The 15,509-nt window shown below is 41.3% G+C and overlaps 1 protein-coding gene across 1 annotated transcript in view; it reads left to right on the top strand.

Annotated features, from left to right (window-relative positions):
* Positions 1 to 15,509, top strand: part of USP34 (ubiquitin specific peptidase 34) — a 120,981-nt gene that overhangs the window by 71,207 nt on the left and 34,265 nt on the right. Inside the window, exons 33-44 of the mRNA XM_072986991.2 lie at positions 1,795 to 1,881; positions 2,952 to 3,152; positions 4,328 to 4,410; positions 5,321 to 5,361; positions 7,327 to 7,451; positions 8,557 to 8,709; positions 9,274 to 9,378; positions 11,309 to 11,364; positions 11,464 to 11,584; positions 13,057 to 13,240; positions 14,180 to 14,343; positions 14,850 to 14,915. Of these exons, the coding sequence (XP_072843092.2) occupies positions 1,795 to 1,881; positions 2,952 to 3,152; positions 4,328 to 4,410; positions 5,321 to 5,361; positions 7,327 to 7,451; positions 8,557 to 8,709; positions 9,274 to 9,378; positions 11,309 to 11,364; positions 11,464 to 11,584; positions 13,057 to 13,240; positions 14,180 to 14,343; positions 14,850 to 14,915 (1,386 nt within the window). The remainder of the gene's footprint in view (positions 1 to 1,794; positions 1,882 to 2,951; positions 3,153 to 4,327; positions 4,411 to 5,320; positions 5,362 to 7,326; positions 7,452 to 8,556; positions 8,710 to 9,273; positions 9,379 to 11,308; positions 11,365 to 11,463; positions 11,585 to 13,056; positions 13,241 to 14,179; positions 14,344 to 14,849; positions 14,916 to 15,509) is intronic.

The raw sequence follows: 15,509 nt of genomic DNA on the forward strand, positions 1-15,509 counted from the left end.
AAGTTAAAAGCATACAGATAGAAAAGTTAATAAAAAATAATAAATAGACATAAAGCTAAAGATGTAAGAAATTTATTTATTTCTTTTATTAATACCCCGCCTATCTGGTCGATATGGCCACTCTAGGCAGCTGTCACCGGAAGCTCCCAATTGATGAATTGTTCCTCGGTGTTACATAAAGCGAGAAAGACGAGAAAATAAGCCACTGACAGTTAAATGCTAGAGTTATGCTAGTGAGTGTAACTTAACAAAACCCTGGATGAGGTGTTTCATTAAAGGGAGAAATAGTTGAGGTATTCAGCCTTACATTTAGAAAGGGACAAGATAGTATTGCTTTGATGTCATAGCAGTCAGCGAATTCTGTGGTCATATCTCAGTTTGCCAAACAAAAGGAAGGTAATTTACAATTTGGAAGTATTATAAAACTTTATGGTAAGAAAATACAGTGGTGCCTCACACAACGATGTTAATTGGTTCCAAAAAAATCAACGTTGTGTGAAACATCGTTCTGTGAAACACCATTTCCCATAGGAATGCATTGAAAACCGGTTAATCCGTTCCAATTGGAACAGATTGCCATCGCTGAGTGAAAATCCCCATAGGAAACATCACTGTGTGAAACAATGTTTCCTCCATTGGAATGTATTGAAGCCGACTCAATACATTTCAATGGCTTTGCGAAGTCCTTTTTCGCTCCTGTAAAAGTGTCTTACAATGTTTGGAAGCTGTTTTAAATGCTTGCACTGGTTAGCCCACCTCCTGAAACCTATGCAAACTGATTTTGGTGTTGTTCTGACACTTTGTTAATTTATGGTAATTTTTTGTTTTCTCCATTGAAAACAATTGAATGGTCTGTCTAATGGTTTCCAATGGAGAAAACAAAAAATCATCATAAATTAACGAAGTGTCAGAACAACACCAAAATCAGTTTGCATAGGGTTCAGGAAGTGGGCTAACCAGTGCAAGCATTTAAAACAGCTTCCAAACATTGTAAGACACTTTTACAGGAGCGAAAAGGGAGATCGGGAAAGGGCTCTTTGATCTCCGTTTGCCTTTTAAAGCTCTTCCCGATCTCCCTTTTCGCTCCTGTAAAAGTGTCTTACAATGTTTGGAAGCCGTTTTAAATGATTGCAATGGTTAGCCCACCTCCTGAAACCTATGCAAACTGATTTTGGTGTTCTGACACTTCGTTAATTTATGATGATTTTTTGTTTTCTCCATTGGAAACCATTAGACAGACCATTCAGTTGTTTTCAATGGAGAAAATTCAAAAAATTACCATAAATTAACAAAGTGTCAGAACAACACCAAAATCAGTTTGCATGGGTTTCAGGAGGTGGGCTAACCATTGCAAGCATTTAAAACAGCTTCCAAGCATTGTAAGACACTTTTACTGGAACGAAAAAGAGACATCGTTGTGTGAAAATCCCCCATAGGAAACATTGCTGTGTGAGGCGGCAAATTTAACAGAAAAAGGCATTGTTGTGTGAATTCATCGTGTGAGGCACCCGTTGTGCGAGGCACCACTGTAAAATATTTTAATTATTAAAGGAACTTTGCTTCTAATTGTAAAGCTGCTAATTCTTCTGTCCTGAGATAACAGAGTTCTTGATCAGTTGCATTTCAGAGAGCAAACAGAGGGTTGCATTTTTGAAAATATAATTGTGTAGAAGTATTTGAATTCTTCAGTCGGATAAAAAATATTTAATAACATGTGAAGAGAGATCTGAAACCCTGACATATTTTTATTTGTATTGCCTGTCATTTATTGTCACTTGCATAATTTGGTTGCAGTTTGTTGCTTCTGGAGGACTTCAGCAGCTCTTGGAAATCTTCAACTCTGGAATTCTGGAGCCTAAAGAGCAGGAATCATGGACTGTGGTGGGTGACAGTTCATTACTGTAGCCTTCCTTTGATTAGATTCATACCTCGCCTTATCTTTCTTCATCATAATCATCATAATTGCATGCCATCAAGTCAATTCTGATGTATGGCAACCCTTTTCAGGGTGTTCGTCCGTGTGTGTATTTGAAATATTTTTATCCCAGCTTTCTCCTTAAAAGTACCCAAGACAGTTTTCTAGATAGGGAGTACGCAGAAGTGGTTTACCATTCCCTTCTTCTGAGGATGCCCTGGAACACTGCAGTTTGCCCAAGGCCACATAGGCTGGCTGTTACCCTAGGAGGGGCACAGTGGGGAATTGAATTCCCAACCTCTGACTCTGTGGCCAGGTGCCTATCCATAAGCTGGTACTAATTACACTTGCTTTTCGTTAGAAGCTTGTTTCCTTCTTTCAGCCATTGGTTGTCATTCTGAACTTTCTGTGCCTAAAAGGATCTTTCAGATTTTGACCCTGAGGTGCAGATTCGTCCATGCCAAGAGATCTAAGAGCAGAGCTACTCCTTTTTTGTTTGTTTGTTTTTAAATACGGTAAATGGAACGGCCAACATGCTTAGAAACAAGTTTTAGTTGTAGACCAGGTAGTCATGTTGGTCTAGGCAGGCATTTCTGAAATACTGCTTTTAAAGTGTCCTGTAAGTAAAGTAGGGACATGGTGGCGCTGCGGGTTAAACCGCAGAAGCCTCTGTGCTGCAAAGTCAGAAGACCAGCAATCATAAGATTGACTCCACATGACAGAGTGAGCTCCCGTCGCTTGTCCCAGCTGCTGCCAACCTAGCCGTTCAAAAGCATGTAAATGCGAGTAGATAAATAGGTACCACCATGGTGGGAAGGTCACAGCGTTCCTTGTCTAGTCGCGCTGGCCACATGACCACGGAAAGTGTCTATGGACAAACGCCTAGCGCTCTGGCTTGGAGACAGGGATGAGCACCACCCCCTAGAGTCAGACACGACTGGACTAAATGTCATGGGGAACCTTTACCTTTATCTAAGTAACTAAAAATTGCAATGTAGACCAACGTAGGCTTCTTGCTGAATGTTCTTATTTGCAGTGGCTGCTGGACTGCCTTGCCTGTTTGCTGAAGTTGATATGCCAGTTTGCAGTGGATCCTTCTGATCTGGATTTGGCCTATCATGATGTGTTTGCCTGGTCTGGAGTGGCAGAGAATCATAGGAAAAGAACTTGGCCTGGGAAATCGCGGAAAACTACGGGAGATCACACAAAGGGCCTTCACATACCCCGCCTAACAGAGGTGAGAAACAATGCTTGGACCCCCAGATCTTTAGTGTGATAAAGCTTCCCAGCAGCAGCTCGTGGCTTCAGTCTGTGCATCTCAGGCTATCTGACCTTCACTCCAGGATACCCCTGTAGCCCCTATATAGAGGCCTACAGACAGAGACGCTCATTACTTACAGAATGGATAGCTAAAGAAGACGATGTTAGACAGGACCTTGATAAAGGCTTGTTGTGTTAGATCCCAGGAGAAACATTTTGGATGCTTGCGATCAAAGAATTGTATTCCCACTGCTTGCCTGGATGCTCTCCCACTCTGCATATATTGGGGTGATGCTTAGGGTCCCAGGGACTGGATTTCTTCTTCTTCTTCTCTTAGCTGGTAGTCTAGCTGGTATTGGGAAGAAGCCTGTCACCATCTCTGATGTCATTTGGAACTTTTATTGTAAGCTGGCCAGGGTACCGGCTTGGCCAACAGATGGGTGGGGTAAACATTAAAAAAATAAAATAAAATAAACTTTCATATGCCCCACATTTTAATTTTTGCCAAGCGTAAAGAAATATGGTGCCTTTTTTCTTCTGGATGAAGGCTGCCTCTCACCCATAGCTCCCCTACTAGATGCTGAGGGTGAAAAGAAAGGATCCCTCCCCAGTGTACACCTATTCCTATTGAAAGTGGGCAGGGGGAGTCTCTAGAGGGTGGAGTTCTGGGATTGGGGGACAGACTTCCCCAGACCCTTTGCTGTCTGAATTGTGCTGTGCTGGTGGTTTCTTCTCTTGCTCTGTATATCATTTCCATGTGCAAAACCCATTCTCACTTTCCATTCCTGCAGTTTTAAAGAAAGTAATTGAATATGGTTGTTGTGGGTTTTTCGGGCTGTTTGGCTGTGTTCTGGAGGTTTTTCTTCCTAACATTTTGCCAGTCTCTGTTAGGAAGAAAAACCTTCAGAATACGGTCAAACAGCCCGAAAACTGCACAACAACCATTGGATCCTGGCCGTGAAAGCCTTCAAGAACACATTAATTGAATATGCTTGTTTTTTCAGGGTGTCTGGCTTGTTCCTCTATTATTGACATCCATATAATCCATACTGCTATTGTTTTCTGATTTATATTAAAGCAATAAGAATATGTTTAACTTTTAAGGCAGCAGTTGCATTAACTGTTTTCTTTTGACTTCCAATTTTTTTAAAGGTGTTTCTTGTACTTGTCCAGGGAACCAGTTTGATTCAGCGACTTATGTGTGTTGCTTTTACATATGACAACTTGGCGCCTAGGTACAATAACCTTTTTTTAATATCTTTGGTAAGATTTATAGTATATATATATATATTTGTATTAAAGCACTATACTTAAAAACAGATGATCTAGTCATTTCAGTAGAGAATAGTTAAGACACCACTAGGAAAAGTCATTCAGGGCTGTTGCCGTTCGAGAGACCTTAGTTTCAAACACTTGAATGCCATATTTAGCCAACCTGGGCCTCAAGTCTTGCCTGGAGGTATACAGGGAAGTGTGGACATGGGGTCTTTATTGACTGAGGCCCCAAGGTTGACCGAGAATCACACTACTGCACTGTGGCCCAGAGGCTTCACGTGATTGAAAAAGAGTTGAGAGACCAGTCCAGAAAAGCTGAATTAACCAGTGGAGGTGCTGTTTCATAGTAGTAGCCAGACACTGTGGGCTTGCTTTGTTCCTTTTCCTGGTAGTTCACAAGCCCCTCTTTCCTAGCACAGCAGCACTGCTGCTCTATAGCTGTGATAGAACTTATTTCTTTAGGCAGAAACAGGCTTCACGCCAAGAAACAATGGTAAATGATAGATTGGGAATGTCACTTGTCACCTGTGCAGCCATGATTGACGTCAGCCAGACCCAGCAGTTACACCTCTTGGATTCAAGTTCCCATGTCACTGTTTTCTTTCTGATCTAGCCCCCTGTTATGAAAGCAGCAGACTCTGAGCATGCTCTCTGCTCGTGTGCACAAAGCACACCTAAGGAATTATGGGTGAAGGTCAAAAGCTCCCTTCAATTAACATAATATTTGCTGTTTTGGTAATCTGTTGAAATTGAATAGATTAAGTAATGAGCGCTAGTAAAAAGCTACCTAACTTCATTGCTTGACTTTTTCAGGAATACATTTTGATTTTGCACCATGATCTAATTTGGCTGGATTTTATTCCCGTACAGGGTATTGAAAGCTCAAGCTGATCATAGGTCAAGACATGAAGGTTAGTTAATAGTTCAATTTATTGAATTATGCAGTCTTTGGGGCTACATAAGGAAGCTGCTTTACAGAAGTTTTTGTACCTGAAATTGCTGCATGGTAAAAATGAACAGTTATGAATATTACCGACACTGGCTTAGTTTTAGCATGTCACTGGTTGAGGCAGATGTAATTCTACCTGGCAGAGCAAACACTTCTGCTGGTGAAAAGAAAACAGGTGTACCACTCACAAGTAGCTATAGTCCCTTGCTATGACTATATTATTAGGCATCCTTCAGTCTCGAGAGACTATGGTAACATGCTCTGTATGTCTAGTGTGGCTGAGAAGGCCAATTCGAGAATGACAATCCCTTCCACCCTGAAGACATACAAAATGTCCGCTGTCCAGCTCCCTGATTTTGCTGCTTTCGGGACTGCCTCTTTACCTCGGCCTGCTGGACAAGGGTCTCTTCAAATTGGGAGAGGCTGTGATGCACTGCCTGCCTCCAGGCTGAGCGCTCAGATGTCAAGGTTTCCCATCTGTTGAGGTCCATACCTAAGGCCTTCAGATCCCGCTTGCAGATATTCTTGTATTGCAGCTGTGGTCTCCCTCGGGGGCGGCTTCCCTGCACTAATTCTCCATACAGGAGATCCTTTGGAATCAGACCATCAGCTATTCTCACAACATGCCCAAGCCAAAGTAGACATTGCTGTTTCAGTACTTGCTGTGACAGTAAGCCACATATAGAAGTGCTTCAGTTTTAAAAACCTTGGGGGGGGGGAGAGAGTTCTTAACTTTGTGAAAGTGCATGGTGTGTTGTTCCCCCCCCCCGCCCCTGCTTAGAGTACTTTTAAAGGAACTAATTGGAACTAATTTCTAGCCTTCATTGAGAGACCATTGTGAAAAATCTTTAATTTTAAAAAGTTGTTAATATAAACAAAAATGTTGCACTATTAGAAAACCTCTTGTCTCCTTCAATGACTGAAGTTGTATGTGAACAGATTAATTCTCTTAACTTCCTTAACAAACGGTGCTATCCAAATTATTTTAAGACTGGTCCCTTTGGGTCAGCCCCATCTCTCGCTTAAAACACAGTCACATCAGCTGCAGTCATCTCGGTCTAACTTATACCACACAAACCGTATGGCCTCATCAGGTAGCAGTGGGAAAATGGAGACCAGGGGAGGCCTTTGTAAGCCATGGGACAGGGGTGGGAAGCATTTAAGAGCCAAAAATTGCTGCCAGATCACCAGTGGTGGCAATCCAGTGATTTTTGTTTGTTTGAGATTTTTTGTTTGTTTGTTAAACACTCCCTGTAAAAGCTTCTCCAGGGCAGACAAAGGCCCTGAAAAGCATTAAAGCAAAAGCAAAGTGTGCTGCTTATAAACCGCCCCATAGCGCTTCAAGCACTCTCTGGGCGGTTTACAAGTTAATTATGCAGGCTACACATTGCCCCCCTCCGCCCAGCGAGCTGGGTACTCATTTTACCGACCTTGGAAGGATAGAAGGCTGAGTCAACCTTTAATTTAATATTAATTAAGTATAAATATAACAGGGCAGCTTTGACACCAACTACGAGAAAAAGTACTTCCTCATTTCACTCTGCTGGAGGATCAGATACATTTTTATTACTTTAACTGCAGTGAAATACTTACTGGTATCTTATCAAAATTGTTTCTTTGCAGTTTGTCTGATGCAGTTCTTACTGGCTTTAGCACAGATATATTGCCTTTTGTATCAGAAATATTTCCGTTAAAATCTCCCTGCCGGATCTTTCCTTTAGCTGTCTGTTTTCTGGAGTGACCTTGCTGTATCTAGTTGAATCATGGATCATAATGTGTATTTCAGATACTAGAAAGATAAAGTTTTGATTTTTATACTGGGATTCTAAGTCCAGATGTGAAAGAGACCAAATGGTGTTCATGTGAGAAAATTCTATGCATACAGAATGAGCGACATATAATTACTGTGTTTTATTCTTCCCTTTAGTTACTCACTATTCAATGTGGCTTTTAGTGAGCTGGGCTCACTGCTGCTCTTTAGTGAAATCCAGTCTCGCAGATAGTGAGAATTTACAAGACTGGCTAAGGAAACTGACTCTGCTTATTCCTGAGGTAAGCTTAAGAAACAAAGATAGTTTCATGATATTAATATGAACTTGCACCAAAGGTAAACATTTTGCTCAGCTTAAGTGGCTTAGTTTTCCATGAATCGTTTCTTTAATAGTGCAGTCAAATGCATGTTGATTCAGAAATAAGCTTTTTTGAGCCCAACGGGACTGGTATATAGAACTGTAGCCTGACCCAGTGAAATACTGTTAGGTGCAAGAACAGTGCCACTCATGGAACATATATGGCCACGTAGCTATATATTTGCTACCTCCAATATTTCTTCTTTTTCTTTTTAAAAATGTTAACAGAATCGTGCCTCCCAAATTTGTGCCCCTGCTTTGTTTCAGAAGAAAAAAAAATGTCTGTGTCCCCTTTGGAGGTGTTTCTTCACCCCAGATAGGCAGGAGCCCTCTGCTTACTTGTAGCTTCACTTGAAAAGATTTGGGGCCTATGGTCCCCAGATTTGCAGAACTCATCCACCTCTGATTGACCCAGTGTATAAAATACGTTTCTCTCTAGCCTTCTAAGCCCATTCCATGTATGGATTTCCAAATAAATTCTCCTTGCACGGCATTTTTAGTCTCTTCCCTCCAGCCTTTGTTGGACATCCTATGATTTTGTTTGCCTTGGGTTGGGTTTTGGATGTCAGTAGCTAGCAGACATGCTGAAATCAGTTCATTCATTCATTCATTCATTCATTCATTCATTCATTCATTCATTCATTCATTCATTCATTCATTCATTCATTTAACTTATATGCTGCCCACTCTACCCAAAGGTCTCTGGGTGGCTTACAGCAATTAAAATACAATAAAAAAGATAAAGCAATTAAAATAGAAGCAAAATATATACTCCAAAAATTGCCACCGGGACCCACAGTTGATATTATTTCAATTAAAAGCCTTCTGGAACAGGAGGGTCTTGACCGGGCACCGAAATATTTGCTTTGGCACCAGATGAATCTCAATTGAGATAGTGTTCCATAGTCTGGGGGCAGCTGCTGAAAAGGCCCTTTGTCTACAAACTATCCCTTGTTTATGTTAAAGTGTAAATGTACCAGTTTTCACTTGAACTGGCTTCATTTTATACTGCTGCTTTTAAATTTCAGACTGCAGTCCGCCATGAGTCTTGCAATGGTCTCTATAAATTATCACTGTCAGGTTTGGATGGTGGAGACTCCATAAACAGGTCCTTTCTGCTGCTGGCTGCCTCAACGCTGCTTAAGTTTCTTCCTGATGCCCAGGCATTGAAGCCTATCAAGGTAAAAAAAGAAAAAAAAATGTGAACTGCGATAGTTGTTTGTTGTACTGGACCAATAAACAAAGAAAAAATAGAATCCTCCCCATGAATTACAATAGCTCAGCTGTTCACAAATTGATGAGACCAGTTTACCCAGGGAAGGGGTGACAGTCCCTAGTTGACAGTAGATGAAGACCAAACATTTCTTCATGGTCCGGTGGTGGGTGCTTTACATCAGCGGTGAAAGTCTCCATCTTTGGCTGTCTTTTATAACACAGGGTTACAGTCCTTAGAAGATAGCTGGGAAATCTTAATTTCCAGAATTATGTGGCCTTAGATGCCAGATCAGTCCTCATTTCCAGTTTTCAATTGCATTTCTTTCCTTCTGTATAGTTAATTGACACGTAGGTTTGTAGCATCATTGGTAGACACAATCAGTATTGCTTTGACCCTCCATCCCCCGGCTGCCGTTCTTATAAATTCTTATATGGGTTCCACCCTGTTTGGCATCTTCAGAATGTTTAAGATTTTTGTTAGCACGTTTGTAGATCAGATATGAAAAGCAAAAAATACAATCTTTTCTCAGGTTGAAGATTATGAAGAAGAACCCATCTTACAGCCTGGCTGTAAGGAATACTTCTGGTTGCTGTGCAAACTGATAGATAATATACATGTAAAAGATGCTAGTCAAGTAAGTACAGTTGATTGACCATTAAAGAACTTCAACTGCCTTCAAAATGTAAAAGTTATACAAATTTCACATTAGAGCATCAATTGGCAGTCTCTTGAGTACTGAGGAATAGCTCATTGTCTCGCCAACCAAGGCAGTTGTCATATTGATTGTATTAAATATCAGCCCATTGGAACGCATTGAACGGTTTTCAGTGCATTTCAGTGGGCTTTTTTATTTCGCTTTACAATGTTTTTGCTCTACAGCGATTTTGCTGGAACAAATTAACGTCAAGTGAGGCACCACTGTAGCCTTCAAAGTGACAATAGATTCTGTATAAACATTCAATATAATTGTTTTAATTGTTGGGGAAAACTTTCCATAAAATTGCTAAAAGCATCTTAAATTTCCAAACAGCTGTACTTTGAATTTCATAACATCTTCACTACATTTAGAGAGAAGTTGGGCAGTGGAGTTAGGCTGATTTTCAGAGGTTTGAGAGTCTAGAACTGTTGAGCTAAATGTGCATGAAAGTATCTTACTGAAATATTCTGGGTGAACTAATTATTATTGAGTGAATCATAGCAACAAAAGGCATTGGCCGAAACCCAGTATAGGCTGCCACTAGAGTAGCCCCAAGTTCTTATTTGTGATCTCAGTGAATCACACCCTGGGTAATCCGTGCATGCGCAGAACCTCGTCAGAAGATTCTAGAGTTTCTGTGGTAGCAAAAAAACACATTAGTGTAGACCCCTCTCCCTCAGTATATGTACCTTGGCCCCAAGACTCTCCCTTCAGTTTCTTTCAACCACCGCATTGTATCGATCACTTCTGTGAGTTTTTCCTAAAAAGAGAATTTGTTATTGATTTTAAATACTTCAGGAGAGAATCCTTCATACTCTATATGCCAGAAGGGCTCTAGCATTTTATTTGGCCTGCACACATCCCTTTTGACATTCAGCTCGACTCTTCGTCAGCTACCAACCCCCTACTAAGGGTCTTCAAGTGACCTCTCAGAGAATTTCTAAATGGGATGCTTCCACCATTCACCTGGCATACCAGCTTGCTCGACTGGCAGCTCCTCAAGTTATTCACCCTCATTCTACTAGGGCAGTGGCAACATCTATGGCGTTTCTTCGTGACGTTCCCCTTCCAGACGTCTGCATCCCTGCCACATGGTCACAGCCGTCCATATTAATGAAGCACTACAGATAGGATGTTCAGCAAAAAAACTGATGCAGCCTTTGGACATGCTGTGCTATCCTCTACCTTAGCATGACACCCTCCTCTGGGTAAGACAGCTTGCTAGTCACCCAGGGTGTGATTCACAGAGGCCGCAAAGAAGAACGACAGGTTATTCACCTGTAATTGCAGTTCTTCGAGTGGACCTCTGTGATTCACACATCCCAACCTGACCTCCCCTCTGTCACGCCATACAGCTATTCTGTGCCGTGGTTGATCTAACTGAAGGAGAGTCTTGACACCAAGGGACATATACTGAGGGGGAGGGGTCTATACTAATGTATTTTATTGCTACCGCAGAAGCTCTAGAATCTTCCGACGAGGCTCTGCCCATGCGCAGATTACCCAGGGTGTGAATCACAGAGGTCCACTCGAAGAACTACAATTACAGGTGAGTAACCTGTCATTCCTTTGATTCAGTGGGCTTACTCTAGTTGCAACTTACTACTAGATTCCAGCCATGATTTGTTAACGTGACCTGCATTGGAAGAAAATTGGAATTAAGACTATAGCTGTATTTCAAAGGAAAGAAAATAAATGCCTAATTCTGTATAAAAGTGATAATAAATTCCTTCATATTTATCCTGTTAGTCATAACTGTACATATGTGTATACTCTTTCTTACTGTCATTAACTGGGAGATTTTACCTTCTCCCAGTGCACTTTGCAACTGCTTTTCAGTTATATTTTGATTTTTTCCCCCCCTTAGACAACATTACTTGATTTAGATGCCTTAGCCAGACATTTGGCTGATTGTATTCGAAGGTAAGCCTTAATTGTGCGAATTCTCTTAGAATGCTTCCTTTGTGTGTTTTTGTCAAGAAAATGTTTTTAGGCAATGCATGCTCTGTTTTTCCTTTGCAGCAGAGAAATCCTTGATCATCAGGATGGTAATATAGAAGATGATGGGCTTACAGGCCTCCTGCGTCTGGCAACAAGTGTTGTCAAGCACAAACCACCTTTTAAGTTTTCCCGTGAAGGGCAGGTAAGAATTAAAGATCTAAACAGAGCTAAATACAGAATATGACTACCTTGTTACCTTGCATTTTTGTTAACCTAATGCCCCAGAGTAGCAATTTATTTCTTTTGAATTATCATACATTTTTGTGTTTGTGAACTGCAACAATTCCCAGAGGTCTCTAGGCATGATGCCAATATACAGATTCCCTCTCTGTCCTCCTTTGCCCCCCCCCTCCACACTTTCCCTCCTCAGTCAGATATATTTTCTGGCCTGCGATTCCCAGAATACATTTCCCATCTGTGAGGTGCAGGTGCATCTGTGTCCACATGCACATTGTTAGATGAATTCAGTCTCCCCATAATATTTTTGTTTTTCTTGACAATTTCAAAGATCTCAGAAAAGTTTGTTTGTTGTTACTGATTATTGTTGTTATTTTGTCACTGTTTTATCCTGTTTTGTAAACCGCCCAGAGTGGCCTTGGCAGTCAGATGGGTGGTATATCAATCAAATTTATAAATAAACAAAGGTTCTATTATTAGGAAAATAATTCTAGAATGCAAAACAAATTTGGGCGATAGTCCTGGTCCATTGCAGAGTCTGAACCTCAAGGGTATCTATTTACCACTAAACAAATAATGCTGCGCAGAGAGAGTGCTCATCCCTTTAGGCAAGAGAGAGAATTTGAGGATGAACCATGCACACATCACTTCGCATATAGTATCTATTTATATATTAGGACCATGGTATAAGCCTCTGTGCTGCAAGGTCAGAAGACCTGCAGTTGTAAGATTGAAACCATGCAACTGAGTGAGCTCTCACCGCTTGTCCCAGCTCCTGCCAACCTAGCTGTTCAAAAGCATGTAAAAATGCGAGTAGATAAATAGGTACCACACGGTAGGAAGGTCATGGCATTCCGTGTCTAGTTGCGCTGGCCACATGACCATTGAAACTTTTCAGACAAACGCTGGCTCTACGGTTTGGAGACGGGGATGAGCACTGCGCCCTAGAGTTGGACAGGACTGGACTAAATGTCAAGGGGAACCTTTACCTATCCACAGGGAACACTTCCAGTCCCTCCTCCCCTAGGAACTGGATATGCCAACCCTATATATAGCATAGTCTCTGATTCCCTCTAATGGCCAGTTCTGGTAATACACCTTGGAAACATGTATTTTTGGGTTTTTTAATTTGATATTTTCAGGCAGCAGATCACTGAAACAGCGGTTACTGATCCTGCGGACACATCGGTCCTACTGGATTTTTGCATTCCACAGTCAAATCTACTCCGTAATTTTCTTCATCGTCCAAATATCTAAATCAGCTCTGTGTTTAAATTTCAAAACTTTAGGTGCAACCCAAAGAAAAATTGTCTTGTTAAATGGAAATTGTGCACTTCAACTCCAGGGGTTTCCATGGAGCTTTGGCATGCAGCTTTGGCCTTCTCGGTAGAGCACCTCCGGGCGTCTGTGTCATTGTCAAATTCTTCCTTTTCCCAGGAGTTCCTGAGGGATGTCTTTAACCTCCTCTTCCTGCTGCCGAGTCTGAAAGATCGGCAGCAGCCAAAGTGCAAGTCCCATTCTTCCAGAGCTGCTGCTTATGACTTGCTGGTAGAAATGGTGAAAGGTTCGGTAGAGAACTACAGGCTGCTCCACAACTGGGTTATGGCACAACATATGCAATGTAAGAATATTTTGTTAATTTTTCCGCCATTGGTGGGTGACCAAATGATTTTTTTTTAAATCCTGAAGGACTTATTCAGTTTATTTATAAAACTACTTAAATCCTCCCTCCTTTTTCTCAGTATTTTTTGGAAGACTCGTAATGTTACAGTTACCTTCTGAAAGAAGGCCAGTGTTCCTTATATGTTTATACCCTGTTTCCCCAAAAATAAGCCCTAACCTGAAAATAAGCCCTAGTATGATTTTTTTAGAATGCTCGTCTTATAAGCCCTACCCCCTAAAATTAGCCCCAGTTAAGTGAAACCCCTCCCTCCACCCTTGTGCAGCAGCCAGAAGATGACATGACTGTATTTGATTAAACGTAGGTGGTTGTACCTGAAAAAAATAAAGCCTCCCCTGAAAATAAGCTCCAATACATTTTTTCAGCAAAAATTAATATAAGATGCTGTCTTATTTTGGGGGAAACACAGTATCAAACAGAAAAGAATGCTGTATTTTTCAGGAGAGTTAATATTTAGAACAATTCTTATTTTGAGTAGGCAATCAGAGCTCTCATGTGCTGACTTTAGAGTCTGACATTAAAATAATAATATTAAACCTGCAAAGCTGGAAGAGACCCAATGGATCATTGCGTCCAGCCCCTGTCAAGGAAGCACAACCTCCCAGCAGTTCTTCCTTGCATTCCCCGGGGGGGAGGGGACAACTGGGAAGTGCAATAGTTTTTATTCCCGAATTCCCAGAGGGTGAGGGAGGGGGAGACACTGGTAGACAACATTCAGCTTGTTCTTTCTTCTGCCCCCTTCTGAGAGAAAAGAACAGGACCTTGTTTGTCACTCAGTGGTAATTTTCTAGTCAACGCAGATAATCAAGCAAGTGGTTTTTTGCAGCCCTGTGTATATTTTTTTAAAAAATAAACCACCATTTTCATCCTCTTTTCCAGCTTCTCATGCACCTTACAAGTGGGATTACTGGCCTCACGATGACGTCAGAGCTGAATGCAGATTCGTGGGTCTGACCAACCTTGGAGCAACGTGTTACTTGGCATCAACTATTCAACAATTGTATATGATTCCCGAAGCAAGACAAGCTATCTTTACTGCAAAGGTGAGACATTTCCATTTTGATTTTGAACAGATCTTAAATTGTGTGGCGGGTGGAGGGGGGCAAAGGTATCAGGCAGGAGTAGTCGTAAACCAAGCAGATGGTCTCCATGCAGACTCTTCTTTCAGTTCTGGTTGAAGCCACATTAGTAAGAACGTTTGCCTGCGGTTTTGGAGAGATGGCTGCCCTTCAGAGTAATGGTGCTGAGCTAGATGCACAAAATAGATTTGTCTTATTTAGTATGACAACAGGGTGTCGTGTTATATTCCCTTTTCAAAATCTGCTCATTTGAACGAAGCACTTTAGAAATGACACAGGCTTCAGAGGAACCAGATCAGGGTTTAGTGGCCAAAATGTGAGTGGAACTTTGCTTTTGTATTTCAACAAATGCTACAGTTCAAGCCACGCTTCAGGAACACTAAATGTGTTCAGTTTAATAACTCCATAAATCATATGAATGAAATAATCTTCCTTGTTTTCCTCTTCCTATCGCCCTTTTTCTTTTAAAGTATTCAGAGGACATGAAGCACAAAACCACCCTCTTGGAACTTCAGAAAATGTTTACACACTTAATGGTGAGTTTAGAAAGGCTTAGATTCATTTAATTGTTTTTAACCTGATAATTTATCATGCATTGTAGTTTGACTTGTTTTAATATGGGGAGCCAGCTTGGGTCTCCTCAATGGGAGAAAGGAGGCGTAAAAATGAGTCAGACAAATAAAATATGGTCTGAGTGCCATGACTTCAGTAAGGGCTGTTTAACTGTGGCAGTCATCTTAGGTTTCCTCTCCTTGAGCTCCAGAGTAACAAGGTGTTCTCTTTTTTTACACACACACAAAGTAGGTATGCCCAGGAAATTTCCCCAAATTCTTTATTAGCCCCCTTCTCGCCCCCTTCTTCCTCTGTAATGAATGTTGGTATATTTCATTTTGTCATTTGCTGTTTCAGTTCAGTTTGGTTCAAGTGAGATTGGGGGGGGGGAGAGCAATGTTTAGATGTGATGGGTTGATGGGATGAAAGTTCCCATAGCTCACAGATCCTAGGCTTGATTGGGTTTCACAGATGTGGGTCACATCCTCCACCCCTTTCCAGGGAGGACATATTTCCTCCTACCCAGTACACCCATTGATACTTTCATGAAGTCAGAAGCAACCCCTTGTATTGCTGTG

This window comes from Pogona vitticeps, chromosome 1, assembly GCF_051106095.1.
Source record: "Pogona vitticeps strain Pit_001003342236 chromosome 1, PviZW2.1, whole genome shotgun sequence".
Taxonomy (NCBI): Eukaryota; Metazoa; Chordata; class Lepidosauria; order Squamata; family Agamidae; genus Pogona; species Pogona vitticeps.